Source organism: Neovison vison, chromosome 5, assembly GCF_020171115.1.
Source record: "Neovison vison isolate M4711 chromosome 5, ASM_NN_V1, whole genome shotgun sequence".
NCBI classification, from domain to species: Eukaryota; Metazoa; Chordata; class Mammalia; order Carnivora; family Mustelidae; genus Neogale; species Neogale vison.
Window position 1 is genome coordinate 22,765,665 of NC_058095.1, and position 22,093 is coordinate 22,787,757.

General features: G+C 51.2%; 1 protein-coding gene across 1 annotated transcript; it reads right to left on the reverse strand.

The window, feature by feature from the left end:
* Positions 1–1,758: 1,758 nt before the first annotated feature.
* On the reverse strand, positions 1,759–12,217 carry LOC122907332 (upstream-binding protein 1-like). Its single transcript, XM_044250234.1, has 6 exons — positions 12,167–12,217; positions 6,211–6,418; positions 5,374–5,471; positions 4,733–4,826; positions 4,178–4,388; positions 1,759–2,999 (listed from the first exon to the last, which is right to left on the reverse strand). The coding sequence occupies exons 1-6, from the start codon at positions 12,215–12,217 to the stop codon at positions 2,948–2,950; spliced, it is 714 nt and encodes a 237-aa protein (XP_044106169.1). The 3' UTR covers positions 1,759–2,947.
* Positions 12,218–22,093: the final 9,876 nt, after the last annotated feature.

Consider the following 22,093-nt stretch of genomic DNA (forward strand, 5'->3'; position numbering starts at 1 on the left):
AGAGAGACAGAGGTTAATGCAGTGGGGTCCCAGGCCTTTTGGTGGAAATGAGCAGTGGCCAAGTCAGCATCTGAATTTCAATCTCACATTATCTACCCTGTTGTGAAACACCCTTGGGGAGCCCTGCGGAATTACAGGCGTGATCAGAGGTAAATGATGAATAAGGAATTAAGCAGGTATTTTTAAGAGGGTACCTTGGCCTATATTCCACTCCATGCATATGGGCTTTTCTCTTCTCAGTGTTTGAAATTCCTTAAGGATTTTTTTTTAATTTTTTAAAGATTTTATTCACCTATTTGAGAGCACATGCACAAGCAGGCAGGGGGAGAGGAAGAGGCCATCTCCTCGCCAAGCAGAGAGCCCGATATGGGACTCGAACCCAGGACCCTGGGATCATGACCTGAGGTGAAGGCAGACACTCAACTGAGGCACCCAGGCATCCTAAAGATTTATTTTCCTTTTTCTTTTTTTTTTTTTTTTGAGATAGAGAGCAGGGGGAAGGAGAGAGAGAATCTCCAGCAGACTCCGGGCTGAGCATGTGGTGCCAATGTGGGACTCAATCTCACAACCCTGAGATCATGAGCCAAAATCAAGAGTTGGAGGCTCAACCAACTGCCCCTCAAGTGTTTGGGATTTTTATTAATATTCCTAGAAGGGGCATCTGGGTGGCTCAGTTGAGCATTGGACTCTTGGTTTTGGTGCTGACTCTGATCTCATGAGTCATGAGCTCTAGCCCTGTGTGGGGCTCCGTGCTCAGAGGGGAGTTGCCTTGGATAGTCTCCCTCTGCTCCTTCCCCTGCTAGCATGTGCTCCCTCACTCTGTCTTTCTCAAGTAAATCCTTAAATAATAGCAATAGTAATAATACTTAGAGGGAAAGGGATGAAAAAAAAAAATAAGCAGGCTCCTGGGTGGCACAGTCTGTTAAGCTTCTGACTCTTGGTTTTTGGCTCAGGTCATGATTTCAAGGACATGAGATCAAGCTCTGAGCCAGAGTCAGCAAGGAGTCTGCTTAAGACTCTCTCTGCACCACCACCCCCGGTCCCCCCACTCACAAGTGTGTATGCATGCTCTCTCAAATCTTCAAAAAAAAAAAAAAAAAAACCAGAATAAGATATGGCCCATCCCCCCCCCTCTTTTTTTTAAGAGTTTATTTTTTAGGGGCATCTGGGTAGCTCAGTCAGTCAAATGTCTACCTTCAACTCAGGTTGTGATCCAGGGCGGGTCTGATCCGAGGACCCTGAAATCATGACCTGAGCTGAAGATAGATGCATAACCAAACTGAGCCACCCAGGCGCCCCTAGAAGGTTTGGGTTTTTGTTTTGTTCTTTTAGATTTTATTTATTTGCGAGTGAGAGCATGAGCAGGGGGAGGGAGAGGAGCAGAGGAAAAGGGGAAGCAGACTCCCTACTGAGCAGAGAGCCTGACAGGACTGGAGGCTCAGTCTCAGGACTCCAGGATCATGTCCTGAGTGGAAGGCAGACGCTTAACTGACTGAGCCACGCAGGCGCCCCTACATCTTTAGAACTTTTAAATAAGCATAGTGATTTGATAGTTGAATGGTCTTTTAGAGGCTTTAGTGATTACCTTTTGTCTAAACGAGTTGGGAAAAAAAGAAAAAAAAAACAGCCAAATTGATTTATTCCTGTGTCCCAGACACCATCCTATGCCCTCATCTATAAGGAGAGAACATTTCCCCCCAAAAGGACCAAAACACCAAGAAAACTGAGCAAGCATTAACAACACATTAAACATATATGTCTTTTTAAATTAACTTAATTTTAAGAAAAGCGAAGGGAGAATACAATTTTAAACCTGAACCCCTGCACCCAGTATTCGGGCGGCTCTGCTTGGGGCAAAGGCACCTTCTCCACAGGGTAGGTTCTGTGCCTCACGGCCTTGGCCAGCAGAACAGAGAGGCGGGCCTGGGGGCTGCTCCACTCCTCTCTAGTGGTTGGACATGATGCTTCACCTTGAGCCCGATGAAACTGCTGAGGATTTAAACAAGGCTTCTGGTGAATGTGAGGCCCCCAAGAACCAGGCTGGCGTCAGTCTCCGGCTCTTGCAGCCGTGTGCCCCTGGGCCTAGGTAAGAACCAGGAAGTAGCCGTCTGGATTCTGCACTGAAAGCCGTGAGAAGGGAAGGGCACCACTGGGGTGAGACAAGCCAACCACAGCTTCTCTCCTGCTCCCAAACCAAGCAGCGGGCAGTGCACCTCCCACACCCGGGTGTTCTCCCTCCCCCAACTTGAGGAAGCCTCCCTCTGTGCTGTAGGAGGGATAGAGGGCAGGCATCTCTGAATAATGAGACCCCAGGGCAGCCGGTCAGAGGTGCTCTGTGCCAGGTGATGTCCAGCAAGCATCTTCTGTCTTGCAGGATGGGGGGCGGGGGCAGAAAAGAGGGGGGGGCCTTACCTTCCTCTCTGTTCTATTCCATGGCCTAGAAACTGGGACGTTTTCTCCCTGAGTGGCAAACAGCCTTGCAGCCACAGGGATCTGTCCCTTTGACACCAACAAAACGGGCATTCAGATGTTTACCAGCTGACTGGAAAATGGCACAAGCCCCACCCCACCCCCCGTGAACACACACCTTCACAGCATCTTTTAGTCCCATTTAGGAGACAAAATAAACACAATCTTGCCCTTTCTAGGGCCTGCTAGACTTCTTTCTCCTCTAAAACCCCTACCTTTGTTCCCCACAGCCACAAAGTATGACTCATTCTCAAGATTCTGAACCACCTGCCAGGGAGAAGGGGTCATTTTCGAGCCAAACAGAAAAAGCCAGGGCAGGGAGAAGGGCACGCGACTTCCGGTGGGACAGTGATCAAGGCCCCTGTGGGGCCTGGCAGAGAGCCGGGGCTCCCTTACCTGGTCACTGAGGAGAACAAAGACGCCCCCAGGGTAGGGCAGCAGATCTGATTGGCTGGGAGGGCCAAGAACTCAGCCAGCTTCACAGACAGCTGCACAGCGCTGAGTTCATAGCGAGATCTCTTGATAAAAGCCTGGGGATGTGAGCAGCACAGGGCGGGAATCAGTGGCGGGTGTGGGGGTGGGGGGCCGGGGCAGCTGAGAGAGCCCCAGAGACCAGGAAGGAGAGGACAAGGTGATTAGCTTCTTGCGGGACGGGGGCAGGAAGGAGTAAAGGAAAAAGGTTTATAAATCCATTTAATCCTCACCTATTTCTCAGCTTTGGGGAGGCCTCAGACTGAGGGGAGCCCCCAATTTAAAAAGGGGGGCCACCAGGCATATGAATGACTGAAACTCTAATACAGTAGGATTATAATGTTCTAATGCCACATATCGACAATGACAAGGATAGGTTTAGGGAATGGAACATGGAGGAATAATCCCAAAGGACATCTTGGAAGGAGAGGACTAATCTGGTCACGGAAGACAGAGGAATGCCAGGTAAGGCATCTCAGGTCCCAAGAATGATGGAGGATCACCCTCTCCCCAGGCAAGAAGATGTTCCGAGCAGCCACACCTGAATCTCACCTGCAGAGAGAGACCAGAACCTCACCTGAGCTGGGGTTCTTAGAAACCTCGTTCTGTTGCCTAGAGGCCTGCTGAGCCACATGCAGTCAGCTGGTGACGAATGGGCCTGGGCCAGGAAGTTTATGTATCAACACTTCACACCTAAATTAACAGCCCCTCCCTGGGAGGGATCCCACTTCCTGCCAGGTCTCCAGGGAGGGAGGTCACCACTCATTTCTTAAGACATTTTATGAATGGTGGACCCTGGGGGAAGAGAAGACGAGAAAAATCCATCTCTGTCCTCAGAAATGGAGTGATGCGGATGGGATGGGTCCAGAAAAAGGAGGTCACAGGAGCCTAACCTTTTAGCTCATCCCTGCCAGCTTTGTTCTTAAATTTTTTTAAAAGATTTTATTTATTTATTTGACAGAGAGAGATTACAAGTAGACAGAGAGGCAGGCAGAGAGAGAGAGAGGGAAGCAGGCTCCCTGCTGAGCAGAGAGCCCGATGCGGGACTCGATGCGGGACTCGATCCTAGGACTCTGAGATCATGACCTGAGCCGAAGGCAGCGGCTTAACCCACTGAGCCACCCAGGCGCCCCCCTGCCAGCTTTGTTCTTGATCTCAAGCAGGTAGGTCACTGTCGGGGGGCTGAGTTTCTTCCTCTGTAAAAAGAGGGCATGGGACTAAATGGTCTTTAAGTTACCTTACAGCTTGACTATGCCACGAGTCACAACCATTAGCTGAGCTGGTAAACACAGCTACAGAGAGAAAGTGCCCAGCAGGAAGAGCATTGGCTCGAAGAGCACTGAGAGGGCAGATCCCATCCGAAGCCCGGCAGATCTGGACGAGATCCTGGCGGGTAAGCTTCAGCAGATCAGTGCCTGCAGAGTCAGGGCCACACTGCGGAAAGAGGCCTGCAATCAAGCACGGCAAGGGACACAATCCAACATGAGTCTCCAGACTGCCCCAGTATGTCCAGAAATGGGGATCAAACTCGGATTCAAACCCCAGTTCTGCCCCTTGCTTGTTAGCTGTGTGTCTTTGGGCAAGTCACTTAACCTCTCTGAGCCCTATCCTCATGGGTAGTATATAAATCACATGGGGTGAGACAGGACAAGAGAGCCGGACAGGCATAGTGTCTGGCAATTCTTAGTCCTAAATAGAAGGTTAGCTGAAGAACACACAGCAAGCCAGGCCGCAGGCACATTTCCTGCCCTCAGTCTCCTTCAGGTAGGGTCCCGCCAGACCCCAGCCTCACCAGTGAAGTTGGTCAGCATCTCGCAGTAGCTGGAGGACAGGTGCTGATGCAACCACTGCTGCGGGGCTAGGATGGAGGCCCCAGGGTTCAGGTCCTGAGGCACAAGGAGGGCAGTCCAGTTATCACCATGGGCCCACAGAGTGCGAACAAGGGGCAGGAGAAACACAGACCCCCGCCCTTGGCGGCCCCATGTCTGAGAGCCCAAAGCCTCATCCTGCTGGCAGAGAACCCCGTCCTCTCAGTTTTGCCATCTGTGGCCATACAAGCTCTGTCCACCAGGGGGCAGGCCCACCCCATTCTGGAAGAGTGCACTGAAGCCCAGAGAGGGCTTTGAGTTAGAGGTTGGGGGGACTGGAAAGGGGAGACCTACCTCAGCGGGGCTGCCCGGCAAGGTATCCAAGGCGAACGGTGGGGAGGAGCAGAGCCCGTGGGGGAGCAGAGAGTGGGGAGTGCAGCCGGCCCCTAGCCCCACCCACCCTTCCTTGGGAGGCAGAGCTTGCTGGGGTCGTGTGTGTTCCCTGCCCCCCACGCTTATTACCCAAAGGGCACTGAACTGAGCCTCTTGCCCTTGGCCGCAACCTCAACCCTGTCCCTCCCCAGATGTCAGGGCTGAGGGGCTCTTCACGGTCACCCCACCTCACCTCTCTGGGGACAGGAGCTTGCCCGAGTGCGGAGAGGTCAGAGCAAGAGGGCTGAGAGGCTAGTCGGGCCCTGCACTGGGATCTGGGCACAGTCAACACTGTGAGGCAAGCAAGTGGCAAGGTTCAGCCTAGACATCCCGAGGCCAGCGGAGGCTCTTCCCTCCCCTCTTTCTGGTGGGAGGCAGACCAGGGTCCCCACGCCCTAGGAGTCCCGAACAAAACGCCACTGAGAGGAAGAGTCAACTAGCCTGTCTGGCTGGAGGAGCCAGGGAAAGCTTCCAGGAGCCTCCAGCCAGAAGCGGCAGCAAGAAGGGAAGTGCTCCAGGCAGAGGGGGCCCAAGTGTGGTGGGGCGATGGCGGGTGCAGGAGAGGCAGCCCGGGAGGCTGGAACAGACGGGGCGGCTTGTCCTTGCAGGAAGCAGGTGCAATCACAGGGGATTGTAACGATCCATCGTGGAGCAGCCACGGCACTCAGGCCTCAATTTACCCACACGTACAATAAGAATCTTTCCTCCAAAGCTGCTCTCCTCCGTTGGGCGCCCCCCACCACCACCTCCACACCTCCGTGAACACCAGGCCCGCAGGGGCAGCCTGATACTGTGCTTCTCCCTGTCTGATTTCAGTTTGCGTTCAGCTCCTTTGGGCTGCAGGAGAGTAAGGAGGGGAGTTCAGAGCCCCCCACTTTACCTGCCTCCTTCTCAGGACGGAAGGGGCTGCAAGCAAGAGCTCAAGCTCCATCTCGCTGTGTGTAGGGTAGGGGGCGGCAGCTGAGGGAGTGCACCCAGCCGCCAAGCAGGGTGACAGTCCTGAGAGGGAGGGGCAGGGACCTGCCTGTACCTTGAACACTTTGGTGAGGCAGCTGGCTGAGTGCAGGTGCGCTGTCGCTGGCCTTGAAGGTGTGGATCTGGAGGTGGAAGGGGACACCTTTCTCTCCACCCGTCTTGGAAGGAACAAACACGGTGCTGATGCAGTGAATCTGAGGTGAAGAAGAAGCAAAGAGAAAGCAGGGTGACTCCAGGTCCCACCCACATTCAAAGAAGTCCACCTACAAACTACCTACCTGTCACCTGTCAGCCTTTCACCACAGCAACCTTCCACCCCAGCTGGAGTTTCTTTCTTTCTTTTTTTTTTTTTTTTTTAAGATTTTATTTATTTGACAGAGAGAAATCACAAGTAGGCAGGCACGCAGAGAGAGAGAGGGGAGGAAGCAGGCTCCCCGCAGAGCAGAGAGCCCGATGCGGGCTCGATCCTGGGATTCCGGGATCATGACCCCAGCCCAAGGCAGAGGCTTTAACCCACTGAGCCACCCAGGCGCCCCTGGAGTTTCTTTCTTTTTTCTTTTTTTTTTTTTTTTTAAAGATTTTATTTATTTATTTGACAGAGAGAGATCACAAGTAGGCAGAGAGGCAGGCAGAGAGAGAGAGGAGGAAGCAGGCTCCCTGCTGAGCAGAGAGCCCGATGCGGGACTCGATCCCAGGACCCTGAGATCATGACCTGAGCCGAAGGCAGTGGCTTAACCCACTGAGCCACCCAGGCGCCCTGGAGTTTCTTTCTTAATGCATAACTTTATTAGGTTCTTTCCCTTGCTCAAAATCCTTCAGTAGCTCCCCATGGTTATGGGATGAGAAGCAAGAGTCAAGTCAAGGGGTGCCTGGGTGGCTCAGTGGGTTAAAGCCTCTGCCTTTGGCTCAGGTCATGATCCCAGGATCCTGGGATCGAGCCCTGCATTGGGCTCTCTGCTCAGCAGGGAGCCTGCTTCCTCCTCAGAGTCTCTGCCTGCCTCTCTGCCTGCTTGTGATCTCTGTCTGTCAAATAAATAAATAAAATGTTAAAAAAAAAAAAAAGAGTCAAGTCAAGGCCTTTTTGGATGATTGTGCGCACTCTCTCTCTCTCTGTATCTCTCTCTTTCATCAGCCAACACACTGACCCACCTCCCCGGTCTAATCATGGCCCCCAACACACTTGAATATAGTTCTCCCTAGAATCTTCTATCAGGAAAGCAATTCTGCTCCTGTCTAAGTCAAAACGTCCCATTCCAGGGTAGAACTGCCAGTTAAAATACAGTATGCCCCATTAAATTTGAATTTCAGGTAAACAACAAATAATTTACTATAAATATATCTCAAATATTTCATGGGATATTCTCCCCCACACACCCCATGGAACATTCTTATACTAACAAGTTCTTATCTAAAATAGAAACTTAGGGATGCGTGGGTGGCTCAGTTGGTTAAACATGTGCCTTTGGCTTAGGTCATGATCAGGGTCCTGGGATCAAGTCCGACATCTGGTTGGTTGCTCAACCAGGAAGGAGCCTGCTTCTCCCACTCCCTCTGCCTGCCACCCCCCCTGCTTGTGGTCTGTCTGTTCCTCTCTCTCTCTCTCTTTGACAAATAAAGAAATAAAATCTTTTTTAAAAATCCATTTAAGGGACGCCTGGGTGGCGCAGTTGGTTGGACGACTGCCTCCGGCTCAGGGCGTGATCCTGGAGTCCCGGGATCGAGTCCCACATCAGGCTCCCAGCTCCACGGGGAGTCTGCTTCGCTCTCTGACCTTCTCCTCGCTCATTCTCTCTCTCACTGTATCTCTCTCTCAAATAAATAAATAAAATCTTAAAAAAAAAATCCATTTAAAGGGTGGGAGGTTGGGGGACCCTGGTGGTGGGTATTATGGAGGGCACGTATTGCATGGAGCACTGGGTGTGGTGCATAAACAATGAATTCTGTTACACTGAAAAGAAATTGAATTTTAAAAAAGAAAGAAAAATATCCACTTAAAAATAATAAACAAATAAAAATAAAATAGAAATTTAACTGAGTGTCCTGTGTTTTATTTGCTAAATCAAAGAGCCTATTCCAGGAAGCCTTCCCAGCCTGCACCCCACACAGCCTACAGCCTGTGTTCTGCCTGGTACTGGGATTCCAAGGGCTAGCAGGGTCTTCCCCTCTGTTTACCCCCACTCCCCACTATAACCCTCCCACAATCCTGAGAAGAACTTGAAAGGTTGGGGAAACAAAGATCATGTGACCCAGGCAAGGTCTGCCTACCAAGGAAGGGAAATGAAATTGTGCCACATCCACCTGACCTTCCAGTCCAGGTGCTTACACCATGGTGAGCACTCAAAAGAGGGACACACAGGGGACTTTTGACAATATTGTTGGATTATAAAGGGAAACCTATTCAACCTAGAAAATGTGGAGGGCTCTGACACAGAGTAAGGAATACAGGCATCCCATCACACCACCTCTCAGACACAGCACTTAATACTCAAAGATCCTTTCTTCCTCCCTTTTCTCTGGGCAAGAGAAAGGAAAAAGGAAAAACAACTTGTGTATACACACACATTTTTTTTAATCAAATGGAAATCTCAAACTTTAAATACAAGTTTGTCTTCTGCTTTCTCTTTACTTATAGGAAAACAGTTTTCTTTTCATTAGCCATTACTTTAAAGATTTATTTACTTATTTATTAGAGAGAAAGAGCAAACGAGCGAGTTGGGGGGGAGGGGCAGCAGGAGAGGGAGAAACAGACTCTCCCCCATTGAGCAGGGAACCACCACAGGGCACCATCCCAGGACCCTGGGATCACAGCCAGAGGTGAAGGCAGACGCTTAACCATCAAAGCCACCCAAGCGCCCCTAGACCTCACTTTAATGGCTACATAATTTCCAGTGTATGTCTGCACTCAAACTTATGTAAAAGTCAATCCTCTTCCAACAGGCACTTGATTGTTTAAAATCTTTGAATATGAGGAAGAGTGCTGCTATGGAGAACTGGTCAAGATACCTTTGTGTACTTATTGAACACGGTTGTAGGATCAATTTCTTGAAATGGAAACACAGAGGGGCAAGCACCTGGGTGGCTCAGCCAGTTAAGCATCTGACTCTTGGTTTTGGCTCAGGTCAGGATCTTGGGGTCTTGAGATCAAGTCCTGCTTTGGGCTCCGTGCTGGGCATGAAACCTGCCCGGCGCTCTCTCTTTTCTTCTGCCACCCCCCCGCGCCACTCTCTCTCAAATAAATTAATAAATAAACAAGTCTTTTAAAAAAAAATGGGGTAGAATTCTAGGAACACAAAATCAGTAAATTTTGCCCAAGTGTCATTCTACCAAAGAATGAGTGCACAAACTACTACTTTCTTTCTTCTTCTTCTTTTTTTTTAAAGGAGCTAGAAGTTTATTGAATACACCGCAAGGGAGCAGCAGGCAGACAGCAGAAGAGAGGCTGTCTGCCTCCCTAGACTACTTCTTCACCAATAACAGTCTTTTTTAAAGTCTTTGCCATATATATGTGTGTGTGTATATATATATATGCATTTAATTAGCATTTTCTGAGGTTGAAGTTGAACTGTCTACATTTAAATGTAATTTGTATCCTTCTTGCGTAAATTATCTGCTTATATGCTTTGCCTACTTTTCTATTGAGCTTTTATCTATTTTTCTTTTTTTTTTTTAATTTTTTTTAAGATTTTATTTATTTATTTGACAGAGAGAAATCACAAGTAGACGGAGAGGCAGGCAGAGAGAGAGAGAGGGAAGCAGGCTCCCTGCTGAGCAGAGAGCCCGATACGGGACTCGATTCCAGGACCCTGAGATCATGACCTGAGCCGAAGGCAGCGGCTTAACCCACTGAGCCACCCAGGCACCCTATTTTTCTTATTGATATATGAGAACTTTTTATATATGGAGGCTATAAACATATGTCATATGACAACTATTTTTCCCATTTGATGCCTCCTTTGAATTTTGCCTATGTATTGCAGACCATTACTTTTTTTTTTTTTTAAAGATTTATTTAATTTGTTTGACAGAGATCACAAGTAGGCAGAGAGGCAGGCAGAGAGAGAGAGGGAGGAAGCGGGCTTCCTGCTGAGCAGAGAGCCTGATGCGGGGCTCTGATCCCAGGACCCTGAGATCATGACCTGAGCCGAAGGCAGAGGCTTAACCCACTGAGCCACCCAGGCGCCCCCAGACCATTACTTTTTTTGAAGCTAAGTTGCGTCCTGAGTTTTCTAGCTTCTTCCATTGCTTTCAGGTTTAACAAGTACTTCCTTGTGGGGCACCTGGGTGGCTTAGTGGGCTAAACCTCTGCCTCTGGCTCTGGCCCTGATCTCAGGATCCTGGGATCAAGCCCCATATTGGGAGACTGTTTCCACCCCTCTGCCTACTTGTGATCTCTCACGCTCTCTGTCAAATAAATAAATGGAATCTTCACACACACACACACATACAAAGAAGAAACAAAAACAAGTCCTTCCTTATGGTGAGATTCAATAAACATTTAGCCATATTTTATCTTCAAAGTGCTTTCTGGAACTGGGTTTGTTCTTACTATTTCCTCACCCCCACCCAAATTCCCCTTCCTTTCCCACCAGGCCTGCTGCCACTCCCAAATGACCTCCCCCCTCCACCCAGTCCCAGCTTCAGACTCACCCACCGGAAGAGGGAGATCCTCTTAAAACTTCAAGATACTTGAAACTTGCAACTTGAAACTCCAAACTGCATTGGGAGGTTCCAATGAAACTCCACTGTGTTGAGTGCTGAGAGCAGCATCTGGGGTTCGATCACCCCCATGGACAGGGGCACATCTGCAAGCACAGGGCAGCAAGCAGGGAGCGAGCCTCAGCCCTCCCCATCCACATAGCCGTCCAAGCCAGAAAGTGGACCCAAAGGGTCCCCGGTCCTTCCCCATTCACCAATGTCCAGGATGCTGTCTCCTGGCCACCTCCACCTGTACCCATCCAGCTGCTGCTGCTCTGTGTATCACAGGAAAACCACACGCAACACACTCTGGGGACACAGAAAGGCACGGCTCACAGGTCAGTGTGCCTGGGCATTTGGGAACCAGTTCCCACAGCTGGGTTCGGCCAACCATCCCACCTCGGCCAACCATCCCATTCTTCGCCCCCACCTTGCTTCCCACCCTCAGGAGTCATAAGCACTTAGATCATAAGGTCTGTGTCCAGATGCCCACCCACCACTCACTAGCTGTGACATTGGGGTAGTGACCTAGACACCCTGAGCCTCAGTTTCCTTATCTATTAAATGGGGGAGTTAATCCTTTCCCACTCCTAGCCACTCTACTTGTTTCTCTTCTTGCTGCCCTTTTCAATTTACAATCAGTAAATTGATTTGTTATTGCATATAACTTGTTTGATCACGCATTTGTCCCAGTAGAATGCAAGCTCCCTGAGGAAGGGAACCACATCTGTCTCTACTGTTGAATCCCTAGCTCATGGAATAGTTTCTGGCAATGCATGGGAGCTAAATATATAATTTTTTTTGGAGAGAAGGACTCATGCATGTGAATAATGCTATGTAAATGTATTTCTAAATCCCAGATCTGTTCCGTTGTGTCCTTGAGAAAATATTTAACCTCTCTGGGCCTCTTTCCTCAATAAGGCCTGCCTACCACTGTGTGGCTGTGAAGGTCGAGGTAAAAGGGGGTCTCCAAAAAATAAAATAAAAAATAAAAGGGGGTCACAAGAGGTTTCTACTTGACAGTGACATCGCAGGGATGACATTCGCCTCCTGCCCAGAGGGTCAGTCATGCCTAGCCCTGGCCAGGTGGGGAGGGGGTTGCAACCTACCTTCAATAGCCAGGCCCAGGCAGTAGCGTCACTCAATGTGGTGTTACCAAGCATCCACACCTCATAGGGTGGACCATTCCTTCACCTGCAAAGGTACCGGAGCCAGGAGGCCCATCCCCCTCCACTTGAACCTGATGGCCCTAGCTGTTCCCGCCGCACAGACCAGGACCATGCTTGGAGGCCGGGGAAAGGGGTTCTGGCCCTTACCTGAGCAAGCCACTTGGAGACCCTGGGTACAGTTTCCGGGGACTGGGCCATAGGTGCTCTGGCTGGTTATGCCAAAACAGCATCTTGGAAAGAAAGCCAGGGCCAGCTGTGTAACAGAGAGCTCAGCACTGGGTTGGGACAGATTCACTGGACTGTCCTGCTGGGGCCCCAGCCTTTATGCACAGAAGCAGACCCACAAAGCGGTGGGGCAAGGCCAGGAAACTTCTATTGGCTGAGCATCCAGGGCTCTAGAAAACGTGGGACCTATCAGGAAGCCCAAGCGCAGCCCCTTTCTCCTCTCCTTCCCCCAACAGGTGTAGGACACGTGTCCTTTTCCAGGGGGCTGCCTGGCTAGGGACCACACTTTACAGAACACAGCCCAGATTGCGGTGGAAACTCTCTGGGTGGCCTAGGAGGGAGAGTTCCCCAGGTGGGGAGGAGGGGGTGTGCTTGGGAGTGCCCCCTCCCAGGGTGTAGGAGAGTAGTCCCAGTCCTTAGTGGCTTTGTTTTTTCTCTGCCTGGGGGCACAAGCTGACTGTGTTTAAGGACAAATAAGGTCTGCCTGGAGGCTTCTTTCCCACACTCAGCCCCAGTTGTCATTGTACACAGATAGCCCCCCCACACCCCTTACCACTGTGGTTGGTATAAACAGATGAGTGCTTTCCAAAGAGCAGACACAGCCTTTAAAGATGTGGCCTGACCTCGTGTGACCCTGGTTTTCCAGGCTTTGTGATGGGGGGGGGGGGCTAGCTGAGGGAGACAGAAAACAGAAGAGTACCCCCCACACACATCAGGCAGAACACCTCCATTTCCAGGCCCCTGGCCCTTTGTCCTCTACGTGCTTTCTCCTCCCATGAAGCCAGACAAAATAGAAGTCGGGAGAAAAAGGGGATGGGAATATGCCTGCCAGTAGGGACTAAAGAAGCCTGAGTCCCCCAGATCCCCATGATAAGCTCCCCAAGACTTTGAGAACCCATCCATTGCCCAAAGTTGGATTCAAGGCCAGAGGTCTCCACAAAACCCTCCAAGGCTGGACAGAACGGGATTCTAGGAAGGCCAGGGGAAGGGGAATCAGAGGGGACCCAACAGGGCTCGGCCCTGGCCCGAGGGGAGGAGGGTGTAGGGGTGGTGGGTGGACAGAGAAGATGAGCAGGTGAGTGGAGGCTTGTTTTAGAGGCAAAGGTAGAAAAGCTAGAGGCTGGTATGGGCCCCCACCTCCTTCCAGGAGGACACCATGAGGAACCAGATAGGGCAGTAGGTGGGACCCCTTTTCCAGAACCCCATCCCCCACCACTCAGCCTCCACCACCTCTGAAGACCTCTGTATCCTCACGCTTCCCCCCTGAGGCTGCCTCTCCCCAGCTCCCTTGGCTACTCCCTGCTTCCACCCATCTCAGAGTCTCCAAGCTCTGTCCCCCTCCAGATGGTGTTGGGCCTGTTCCTGGTTTTCTTTGGCTCTCTCTCTGAGGAAAAAAAGCCAGGCCTGAGGCAGATGGAGCCTGGCCAGTCCCAGCCCCCACCTCACTCTCACTGTGCCCCCTGAGCCAACAGAGCACAGGGTCTGAAAGGCCCATTCTTGAGCCAAAGAGGCCTTAAAGAAACTTCTGGTCTCAGTGGAGCCTCAGGCCCTGAGAGGTGGGAGGTGGGAGACCCTTCAAGGCAGGGCCCCTTTAGGCGCATCACCTTCCTGAACCCCCTTTCCTCCTCTGTAAAATCGGGAGGTCTCCCTCCTGGGTCTCCCTCCCATTCGGTGTGGTAGTGAGGACTGAAGGAAATTCTATGCAATTGCATCTGATCACAGGGGTTTAATCCTCAAAGGCCCCTGTTGGGGGGCATCCTCAGTGTCCCCACCAAAGCGCAGTCCTGGGAAGTACAGACATGACTGTCCCAGAAACTTCCACACACACTTCCACTCTCACTTTCAGGGAGAGTTTTTTGGGGAGAAATTTTTTTTAAAGATTTATTTATTTGAGAGAGAGAGAGAGCATGAGTGGGTGAGTGGGGGAGCAGAGGGAGAGGGAGAAGCTGATTCCTCCCTGAGCAGGGAGCCCAGACGTGGGGTTTGATCCCAGGACCCTGAGATCATGACCTGAGCTGAAGGCGGACACTTAACCAACTGAGCCACCCAAGGCGCCCCATGAAAAAAATTTTTTAATGAATTCTTTTTCCTCACCCCAATTGCTCTTACATTTTCTATGCCATGGATAACCCAATCCTAATAATATCCTGTGGGTTCCCTAAAGCCAGGAAGCAACTTTTCAGCTGTAAAAATTGCTGAGCAATAACAATTCGGAGTCCTTCTCCTCCCACCAAAATGCTTTGTGCTCTTTTGTTTTCTATACCCAGGCAACATTCCAACCTGGAGAGTCGGGAGAGCGAGGTCTACCCCTCCCTCCATGACCGAGGGGCTGAGAGAAGGGTTCCTCCTCTCTCCATCCACCCATCCATCCACCCAGTCTTTTAACAAAATGTTATGGAGTGGCTACAAGGCAGGAGCCTCCCTCCCTCTCTCTCTCTCTCTCTCTCTCTCTCACATTCTCTCTCTCTCCCTCTCTCCCTCCCTGCCTCCCTCACACGAGTGTGGGACGCAGGGCAGGATATCCGGGCGAGTGGAATCCAGCCCCACCCCGGGCTCAGGCACCCCGCTGTTGCCTCCACATTGGTGGTCAAAAGTCCTGAGTCCCGAGCAGCCCGCAAAATGATGTTTAAAAGGAACCTGGCAGTCCCCGTGGGGTCTTCTTGCCTGCTCACACACAGGACCCCACCCCAGAAGGCGGCCCCGCCTCCCATTAAGGCCTCCGCCACGTCTGGGTGCCCAGCTCAGAGCCAAACAGCGCCCCCTAGAGTTTGCGCGCGGGCACTGCTCTAAGCCCCCAATCCTTTGCTACAGAGAGTCAGTCCCTCCCCAACCACCAAAAGGTCTCACCTCGGAAAAAAGGACGCTCTGTTCACACTTCAAACGTACTGTCTGCTTCTTAGCTTCCCTGCAGCCCAGCCAGCCGGTGCTTACTTCTCCATGTCCTGTCTCTGCCCTTCACCAAATCCTCCACAGCGTTGTCTGACATGCTGTTTCTTCTTTGTGCCCTTTGTCCAGGGTCTGTTTCCCCATCAGAGAGGGGAAGCCCCTTGAGGGTAGGGACGAAGAGGCGCGCCAGGGGTTCCTGGGTGGCTCAGTGGGTAAAGCGTCTGCCTTTGGCTCAGATCATGATCTCAGGGTCCTTGGATTTGGCCGCGTAGGGCTCTCTGCTCTCTTCTCTCTCCCTGACGCTCCCTCTGCCTGTGCTCTCTTTGTCAAGTAAGTAAATAAATAAAATCTTAAGACGCCAACCAGTTGGGGTTAAGAATATCTGTCTTGAGATAAACCCCGAGTTCAAGTTCAGCTGTGTGGCTTTGGGCAAGTAACAACCTTTCTGAGCTTCATGTGGCAACTATAAAAGGGGGTTGATAAATTCTTCTACCCCGTGGAGTAGAGGGAAAACGGAATTTAGGTAATAATTAAGCCCTTACTAAATGTAGCGGTTTCTTTCTCTATGTATCCCCAGTGCCTAGTACATCATATGGGTTTATCTATTGAAATTTAGAAGTGAAGCGGCTCCTGGGTGGCTCAGTCGTTAAGCGTCTGCCTTCGGCTAGGGTCATGATCTCCGGGTCTTGGGATGGAGCCCCACATCGAGCCCCACTTCCGGCTCCCTGCTCTGAGGGAAGCCTGCTTCTCCCTCTCTCATTCCCCCTGCGTGTGTTCCCTCTCTCACTGTGTATCTCTCTATCAAATAAATAAATAAAATCTTTAAAAAATAAAAAATAGGGCGCCTGGGTGGCTCAGTGGGTTAAGCCGCTGCCTTCGGCTCAGGTCATGATCTCAGGGTCCTGGGATCGAGTCCCGCATCGGGCTCTCTGCTCTGCAGGGAGCCTGCTTCCTCCTCTCCCTCTCTCTGTCTGCCTGTCTGCCTGCTTGTGATCTGTCTGTCAAATAAAGAAATAAAATCTTTAAAAAAATAAAAAAAGAAAACCTTTAATAAAATAAAATAAATAAAAATAAATAAAAATAAAAAATAAAATTTAGAAGAGAAGAGGGTCTGTTTACTTATTTGTTTTTTTATTTTAAAGATTTTTTTTTTATTGATTGATTTGACAGAGAGAGAGCACAAGCAGGGGGAGCGACAGGCAGAGGGAGAAGCAGGCTCCCCGCTGAGCAGGGAGCCCAATGTGGGGCTTGATCCCAGGACTCTGGGATCATGAGCTGAGCCAAAGTCAGATGCTTAACCAACTGCCTAGGAGCCCTGAGGGTCTGTTTTTTTAATAAATAGTTTTTTAAATTTAATATTAATATTATATTATTAATATATTAATATTTAATAAATCGTAGTGCTTACTACAACTACAGAGTGCTTTTTAACCAATCTACCTTCTAAGGTAGAGGCTGGTTTTTTCTTTTATTCTATTATCACCTTCCCCTCATTATACAGACAGAGATACTGAGACTCAGAGAGGTTAAATAGCTATCTCAAGGTATACACAGCTAGGGGCATCTGGGTGGCTCAGTTATTACCAGTCGTTAAGTGTCTGTTTCGGCTCAGGTCACAATCCCATGGTCCTGGGATCGAGCCCCCATTGGAGCCTGTTTCTCCCTCTCCTATTCCCCTTTTGTGTTGTCTCTTGCTGTGTCTGTGTCAGATAAATAAATATAAATTTAAAAAATTTAAAAACTTAAACAGGTCACACAGCTAAGAGGAGATAGAGCCAGGATTTGAACCCAGGCCCTTTGGGTCACAGTCCCTCCTCTGAATCACTGTACTATGCTCCATTCCGCCTGATAAATATGTATGGAATTTTAAAATTAATCTCCAGACAACATTCCAACCTGGAGAACTAGAAAATGATGCCTACCCCTTCCCTAAAGAAAGAGGGCTGATGGGGGAAGTGTTTCTCATCTATGCATGCAAGCAGGCACTCATTCATCCATTCAACAAGTCCCAAAGAAGTACCCCACCCAAGAACCTGGATTCCAGGGATGACTGTGACCTGGGGCTTTTCCAAGCTCTGGCTCTCCAGCTGCAAACTGGGGACAAAATACTTTCCGTTCCACTCCCGGCTTCGAACCCGGAGGATGAGTAATGCAAGTGACAGCAGCTGGGCTGCGGTGGTTTTAACAGGTGGAGAACAGGGTCCGGACGGTTGTGCTAATGATGGAGTGGGAGGGGCAGAAAGCCGGGTTTGTGGTCTCAGCAGGTGTGGCTACGCAGGGGTCCCACCTGACTTGGGAACTCCCTTGGGAAGCAGCGGGGAGGCCACAGCAGGGAGGGAAAGGCATTGCAGACAGTGGAAGCAGTTTTCCCTGATTTAGGATCGTGTGATGGGGGGGGCAGTCCTGCTATCCACCACCACCACCCCCAGGAGGTAAGATGATCCCCATTTAGGAACTAGGAAACCAGAGGGATGCAGGTTGCTGAAGTTTCTGAGCTAGCAAGGAATGGGCTGGAACATGAGCCACCCCACTGTCCCCTGCACACTGTCCTGCACACATGCCTTCCACCCAGGCCAAGACACAGGACACGGGAATGGACAGCAGTCCGTTCCCGTAGTGAAACCTTTGGCCAGAGGGCCCTGAAAGCTCACTACTCCAACTCTCTTGTTTCCATTTTGCTGCCTTTGGGATCCAGGGCAATCTCTCTAAGACACAGGGATGATGGCACCACTCCCAGGGGAGGGGGGAGAACCCCCCACAGCCTCCATTGCTCTCAGTGCCATTCTCAGAGTGGGCTGAGGAAAACCCTGGCTAACCATGGTCCATCTTCCCGGGCACCACTGGCACAGGATAGTTAGTTCTTAAAATCCGTTTTTCTGGCAGGAAAACCAGCATGGATATTCTTGGAGTCAAATGCAAGGCTTGCAGAACATTTAATATAGAGCCATGTGTCTAAATTCTTTTCGAGTTCTGACTGAACCGCTTTGCCTGCTCTCCCCCCCACCCCCACCCCATGCCTCCAAGGCACGGCTGGATTGCTCAGCTGGGCTCCAGGGAGCCTGCTGGAGAAGCCACTTTTCACAGAAAAACGCAGCTTCCAGGCTCAGCATTCAGGGCCGTCTGTCCACTTTCGTCTACTTATTTTTAAGATTTTTATTTTTAAGCCCCAACATGGGGCTTGAACTCTGGATCTTGAAGATCAAGAGTCCCGCGCTCTGTTCCCCCGACTGAGCCAGTCAGCCCCGCCCCCACCTCCTCTTCCTTCCCACCCCTCCTTCTCCCCTTTGCGCGGAGAGCATCCACGACCGGCCCTTCTGTTCCACACCTCTCTGCCTTTGCCCAGGCGTTCCCTCTGCTTGGAATACTCTGGCCTCTCTGCCTTCCAGCCTACCCATGGCCTCTATCAGCTTGCCACATGGGCTCCACCGCTCTGTACCCCAAGTCGGCTCAGAGAAACCCTTTGCATTATTTTGCTATCTGGGTCAGGATTCACAAGAAGGCCTTGAGTGCAAAGCTCAGACGCCCCTGATGCCCAGAGCCACTCGAGGCTCCTAGTAGGACCTCATGATTTAGATGTATCAAATTGAGATCTTCAAAGACGTCCCTCCCGGAAGGCCACCCAGTGTAGATTTCTGTGCAGTCAGCAGGGGGCGGTGTGGACCCAGGATGGCCCCAGGTTCCCCCACACCGTTTCGGCTGGGTCTACACACTCCCAGCCCCAATGCCTCTCCCTAGGACAAGTAAACCAGCAGGACCCTGAGGGAGGGGTTAAAGGCAGGCTCCGTGGTCCCTGCCTCAGCTTCTCCTGGGCATCGCCACCCTGACGCTCCTGGAGCGTAGGAAGGCGGAGTCACCCTCACCTATAAGGACTGGATCCAGCTGCTTCCAGACTTCATCTTCCCTCTTTTCCACGGGCTGTCGGCAACCTTCTGCCCCCGTCTGTGCCCAGGCCGCTCTCCACCCAAACTCAAAGATCCTCCTTCAGAGTTGGGGGCCTTCAGTGCTCATCTCTCCAAAATTCTAACCACCAGCCGCACTCCCTCCACCAGTCCACTGGGCTCCACCTCCTTGCTCACCCCAAAGTGATGACATTGCTGTTACCTTGGTAACAGATGCTTTGTGGGTGGGTAGGACACCATCAGAGGCTTGGGAGGTGGTGGGGGGGGCAACTGGCACAGGACCTGGGGAGGGTACAGACAGGGGCTCTGACTCCGGGCCCCAGAACTGCTGTGAGCCCTACCGTCCCAGCCCCCAGGAGAAAAGAAACAGAGTAGAAGGAGATGTCTTTCAGGAAGGAGAGGTTTTCTTCATGGAGGAGAGGGACACGTAATCCCAAGGTCACTATCCCCCTCCCATGTAAACTGGTGTCTGGGACAGCCTCAGCTTGCCTGGTGGGGGGCAGGCAGGGATTGTATATACTGGAGCCCATGTCATTCCCCTCCAGGGAGCCTGGGGCACAGGGAGAGGGAACAGCTCCCCCAGAGTGTGTTAGAGACAGTGCCACAGGCAGTAGGAGGGCGGCTCTATGCCAGTGTCCTGAGCTCCAGGGGTTGGTGACAGCAAGGGGTGGTGGAAGGGCTCTCCTCCAGCCCCTGGGGACCTGGCTGTCCCAGATGCCACAGTCAGGAAGTGTGTCAGGCACTTGCGTAAGAGCCTTCTACATTTCCATAAAATCATAATTACTGATGCCTGCCATGGGCCTTAGCTCATTAGAGCAGTATCTGTCTCTGGGGCCCTGGTGGGCTGGCAGGGGGAGATAGGGGAGACTGGGCAAGGCCAGCCCTCTCACTGTGTTCCCTGTGTCCCCTGCCCAGCGGAGCCTGGGCCCTCTTCCTTTCCTCAGCTGTGAGATGAGAACCAGACTTGACCTCAACTGTGACAGACTCCCTACCCTAGGAGCTCCAATTCTAAAGTTGGAGAAAAAGACCAACCACTCGTGTTTTCAGCTTGGGGGTGGGGGGCGCTTGGCAACTCATGGGGGCAGAGGCCACAGCAGGGAGGGACTTGAGCTGAAGGTGTTGTTAAGGGAGAAAATAGGTCAGTCCTTATGGAAGGAGAAGCAATCCCTCCCATCAGAGACTCTCATCTGCTCAGAGTGGAGGGGTCCTGGGGATCCTTCAGGCCATTGGTTCTTAATCTTTCGGGAATCTTAGATTCTCTGAGGAGAAGGTGAAAGCTCTAGGCTGTCCCACAGAAAATGCTTATCATGAACCCCTTGAAGCTTGCCTGCAAGTTCAAGGTTAAGTATCCCTAAATAAATGGACAGGTAGATAGACAGGTAAAAACAATTTACTTTGCCCTTACTCTGTCCAGCTCTTCACTTATGTTAATTTATTTAATCCTCAAAAGAACACTAAGAGATATACAATTATTGCCCCCATTCTGACCTGACTCCCTATGTCAACCTAATCTATTCCAATTCTGCCAATCTAAAAAGAAGGAAACCGAAGTCCTTCTAGAGATGGATAGGTCTCTGCCCAATGTCACAGAACAGGAAGAAAAAGGCTGGACATGGTGCTGTGTGCAGATATGGAGTCATCTGGTCCATCCTTCTGCCCCCAGGCTCCCAAGAGCCTACCACCCACTTTAACTCATTCGGCTGTCCCACTAAGAGGCAGCCGGTAGTTCTGTCACACACCCAGAAGGGTGTGACTGCTACTTACCTGGCTCTGCCCACACCTCATATCTGCCCTCTGACTTTGAGATGGAAGAATATTCCTTCTTCAGAAGCTAGCCCGGCTACTTGTGCCCTGTCCCCAGTCACTGCAGTGGGAGTTGTCAGCACTCAGGCAATGACTCAGGCTTAGTTCATGAAAGACTGCTCTGAAACACGAAGGCTGCGGGCCAGAAAGGACATCCAGAGGTCATGGGATCCAGCCCCCTGCCTTCTCTGCATAGTCCCCACCTTGGGCTTCTGATGTGGAGACCAGAAGGGCCCCAGGGCCCACCAACTTCTCTGGCTTTCCTGGGTCACCGGGAACACTGATTCCCTTGGGAATTCTTCCCTCTCAGAATCTCCTTTGGAATTGGTTCCCCCATGAATTAACAGGAAAGTGAGAGGAGGAAACTGCTTCTTCTCTCTAAGAAAGCACTGGGAAGGGACCTATCTCTCAAGAAAGGAGGGAAAGAAGAAAACAACTTTCCCTGCTGTCTTCCCTGGGCTAAGGAGAGCTTCCTCATTCATTCTCCTCACAGTGAGGTAGGCACTGCCTCTGCATTGCTGATGAAGAAATCAAGGCTCTGAAAGATTTAGCTCCCTACCTAAGGCCACACAGTTAATTTGTGTTTATATAGGTATTAGAGTCTTAAGAAACTCAGAATCTCTGCTGTTTGGGGGGATACGGGTACCTCCCCTTTGGAGGTCTCTAACACAGAGGAGGCCCCTGTTTCCTCCGGCCTATGCTAGATGGAAGGCCTGTTGACACTATCTCAGAGTGCTTCAAGTACCCCTAAGTCTGAGTGCCCAGGGAGGGATGTTGGACTAACCTGGGCTGGGTCAGAGGGAAGACAGCAGCCGTCAACTCAGAGAGCACTGGCAGAAGGCTGGCTAATGGATGGGCCTTAGGGGAGACTGGTCTGAGGGCTGAGGCCAGGATCCTTCGAAGCGTCTTTCAAGAAAGCTAGCACCCAGAGTCAGTCTGCGGCTGATGTGGGTGGATCTGGAGAGGGAGGGGACTAGGCCCCCACAACAAACCCTCACTTCTGCCCTTGTCCTACTTCTGCCACTGACAAATAAATCTCTATTCCTGCACAGAGTAACCTGAGCAGGGCTCCCATGGTGAGCTCACTCTTGGGAGGACAGAGATTGCATGAATGGCTATATGCAGGGGCTGCAGGAGGGGGGACCCAGGGTTCAGCCTCTGTTCCCCAGGGCTGGCATAAAGGCAGAACCCTCTTGAGGTCTCCCCACCACCACCAATTTCATCACCCACAGCAGAGGAGCCCCTGGAAGGAGGGGGACTT

Excerpts from the sequence above, each read along its gene's own strand:
- LOC122907332 (XM_044250234.1), bottom strand. The coding sequence starts at position 12,217 with ATGGCCCAGTCCCCGGAAACTGTACCCAGGGTCTCCAAGTGGCTTGCT. Across the intron at positions 6,419-12,166 it reads TCTCCAAGTGGCTTGCTCAG|GTGGACTTCTTTGAATGTGG; the intron begins GTAAGGGCCAGA and ends GGTAGTTTGTAG. Across the intron at positions 3,000-4,177 it reads TGGCATAGTCAAGCTGTAAG|GCTTTTATCAAGAGATCTCG; the intron begins GTAACTTAAAGA and ends TCACATCCCCAG.